Source organism: Cebidichthys violaceus, unplaced genomic scaffold (genome assembly GCF_023349555.1).
Source record: "Cebidichthys violaceus isolate CVI_PGR_0920_01 unplaced genomic scaffold, fCebVio1.0.p SCAF_21, whole genome shotgun sequence".
NCBI classification, from domain to species: Eukaryota; Metazoa; Chordata; class Actinopteri; order Perciformes; family Stichaeidae; genus Cebidichthys; species Cebidichthys violaceus.
Genome location: NW_027176384.1, coordinates 11,911,926 through 11,914,425, shown reverse-complemented (window position 1 = coordinate 11,914,425; position 2,500 = coordinate 11,911,926). Strand labels below are relative to the sequence as shown.

The 2,500-nt window shown below is 41.9% G+C and overlaps 1 protein-coding gene across 1 annotated transcript in view; it reads left to right on the top strand.

The window, feature by feature from the left end:
• cacna2d1a (calcium channel, voltage-dependent, alpha 2/delta subunit 1a) overlaps positions 1-2,500 on the top strand; it is a 76,542-nt gene that overhangs the window by 61,355 nt on the left and 12,687 nt on the right. The window contains exons 23-24 of the mRNA XM_068717410.1: positions 372-432; positions 570-676. Of these exons, the coding sequence (XP_068573511.1) occupies positions 372-432; positions 570-676 (168 nt within the window). The remainder of the gene's footprint in view (positions 1-371; positions 433-569; positions 677-2,500) is intronic.

The following is a 2,500-nucleotide window of genomic DNA, read 5'->3' as shown; positions in this document are numbered from 1 at the left end:
TAGCTTTTGGTTTTTCCTATTTTCTCTTTGTGAGTACCGACCCCTCACTTTACAATTCTACCCTGCATTTTGACTAAATATCTTAAACTCGGGACCTTAAGCATAAGAGTGAAATTAAAGGCATGTGGCCATGTTGAATATATGGAGCTATGGTGCTAATGTTTTCCCGCTCAGAGATGGAATCTCATTTCATTTTTTGCTGCCCGTAGGAGGTTTCTCCTTTTTGATGCGCTGTTACATATTCAACAGGTGTTACATTCTACCCTGTGGAGCACTATCTCAGCTGCATACAGTGATTATTTCGGTTTAATGTGAGCCTAATAATTTCCTGCATGGGAGGAAGATCAATAATACTTTATACCTCTCACCAGTTTCTGAAAGCCTGATGGCGGACAAGTTTGATGAATATGGCTATACATTTATCGCACCGAGGTAAGCCGGCACGTAGTTTATTCTGATTACATTTTCCTAACCATTAGAGAAAGATACTATAGAGACGCATTTCAACCTTGTGAATCACTTGGTTTTTTTTTCTGCTTTCACTAAAAGAATGCTTTTGTTTCCCACAGGATGTACTGCAAGGACTTAAAGCCACCTGACAAGAACAAAAACAACACGGAGTTCCTCATGGAGTTCAACGATTACATTGACACAAAGACTCCAAACAACCCCATGTGTGAGTATCAGAAAATGAAGAAATGTTCTTCCGAAATACTTCTTTCTACCTTACATGCTCCTGGCGCCTTTTAACTAAGGCGTTTATCTTGAGAATAAAAGCTTTTACACTGGATGTTATTGGACTCAGCAGTACACTTGGACCTCATTCTCGCTACGGGCTCCTGCAGTATTTACATCTCAAAGAGCCGCTGAGCTTTACAGTATTTGCTGTCGTATGTATATGTGAATGAATCTTAGCCATCTGGCTTGACATTAAGGTGTGCATTGAACATTTAATGGAAGAGCGCCAACAGAAACCTATTCCCAAAGGTCTCTCTTTCCAGTGAAATACAAGTCTGGCTTGATGGTTTGCTGTGCATGACCGGGCAAAGCTTTGTGATGTGGAACCCCTGTGTTCGTGTTACCCATTTGATGCTAACTCTAAAAGTCTGACCATCACACGCCTGAGTGCACATGTGTGAGGCACGTCGGCTTAGATGTGACACACACACGCGCGCTCTCACACACACACACACAATATTCACCAGTAATATGCCTTCCACACCCCACCTATAGCCGCTCGACCTCATCCAATTACCGTGTGTTTGTGAGAAAGAGCAGGACACGTCGAGCCAGGAGCACAAGAGGAGCAATAAAACACAAATCAGGGGCCAGTGGACCTTCTCCTAAACATCTGACCAACGCATTAACATCCTTGCCATTTCTTGCATACACTCATTGATGTGCATCGCTCGCGTCTTGTTGCCCGTTGAGTTGAACAGAAGGTCCCCAGATATTTATAAAAGATCTGCTTTAATTTTGGTTTGACGATTTCAGTTTTGAGAACTTAGTTCAAGCATCTCGGCATGATCAATCCAATAAAACTTTTCACCCAATTGAAATATTACTTTCACCATTATTAGCTGCTAGTTTAATGGAGTCCATAGGGAGTTCAGGGAGAGAGGGAGAGAGGGAGAGAAAGAGAGAGAGAGAGAGAGAGAGAGAGACCCATGTGGACTATTGGCGGTCTGAGTATCGTTACACGCTTTACTTGGTTAAGCCACTGCAGTGGCGAAGAAGTTGAAGTACATTAGGAATTCCTGGGCTGCCTTCAATAAAGGATCCCTAATGAAAACCACTGCATGAGGAGGGAAGGTGGAGTGTGTGTGTGTGTGGGGGGGGGGGTAAAGTGTTACACCAGCTGTTTTCTCTGATGTGTGTGGTGTGTCATAAAGGTTCGAGGAGGGTGGGGGTATAGCGACGAGCCTCGATGTTAATGGACTGAAGCGGGTCGTCGCAGAGTTCAAAGTGGCTGGCAGTGCCAAAAAATGGGCGAGCGGCTTTTATCGCTTGTGATTTTTGTCATGTGGTCTTGTCAGACGTCTTGAAAAAACTTTGTTGAATTTGAATTTGTTACACCTATTCCAACACACCACCTACACCTTGGCAGCATTTGGTGCATTCATCCATACTTTTTGTGACTTTTAAATACATATTTCATTGCTCAAGCTTCGCAATAAGATTGTGTCTGTTTTGTGTATGAGATACAACCTTTTATTCACAGACCGACCTATTTTCTATTTGGTTCTCTTTTGTTCCCTTAAACGTAGATTGCATTTGGACCTTTTAGGTGCTTGTAAGTCTAGCATTATATCAACTGAAGCTAATTCCCACATTGCAATTTACGTTTTGATTTTGGATGCCTAAAATGTGATGTCAATTTTTAAGTATTTCCAAGTCTCTCCCTTCTTCTTTGTCTTTCTGGTATCATATATATTCGTTCTAGTTTTGTTTTTGGTTACCTTTTCTTCCTTCTTTCATTTTTTTTTTATTACGCGTTCCT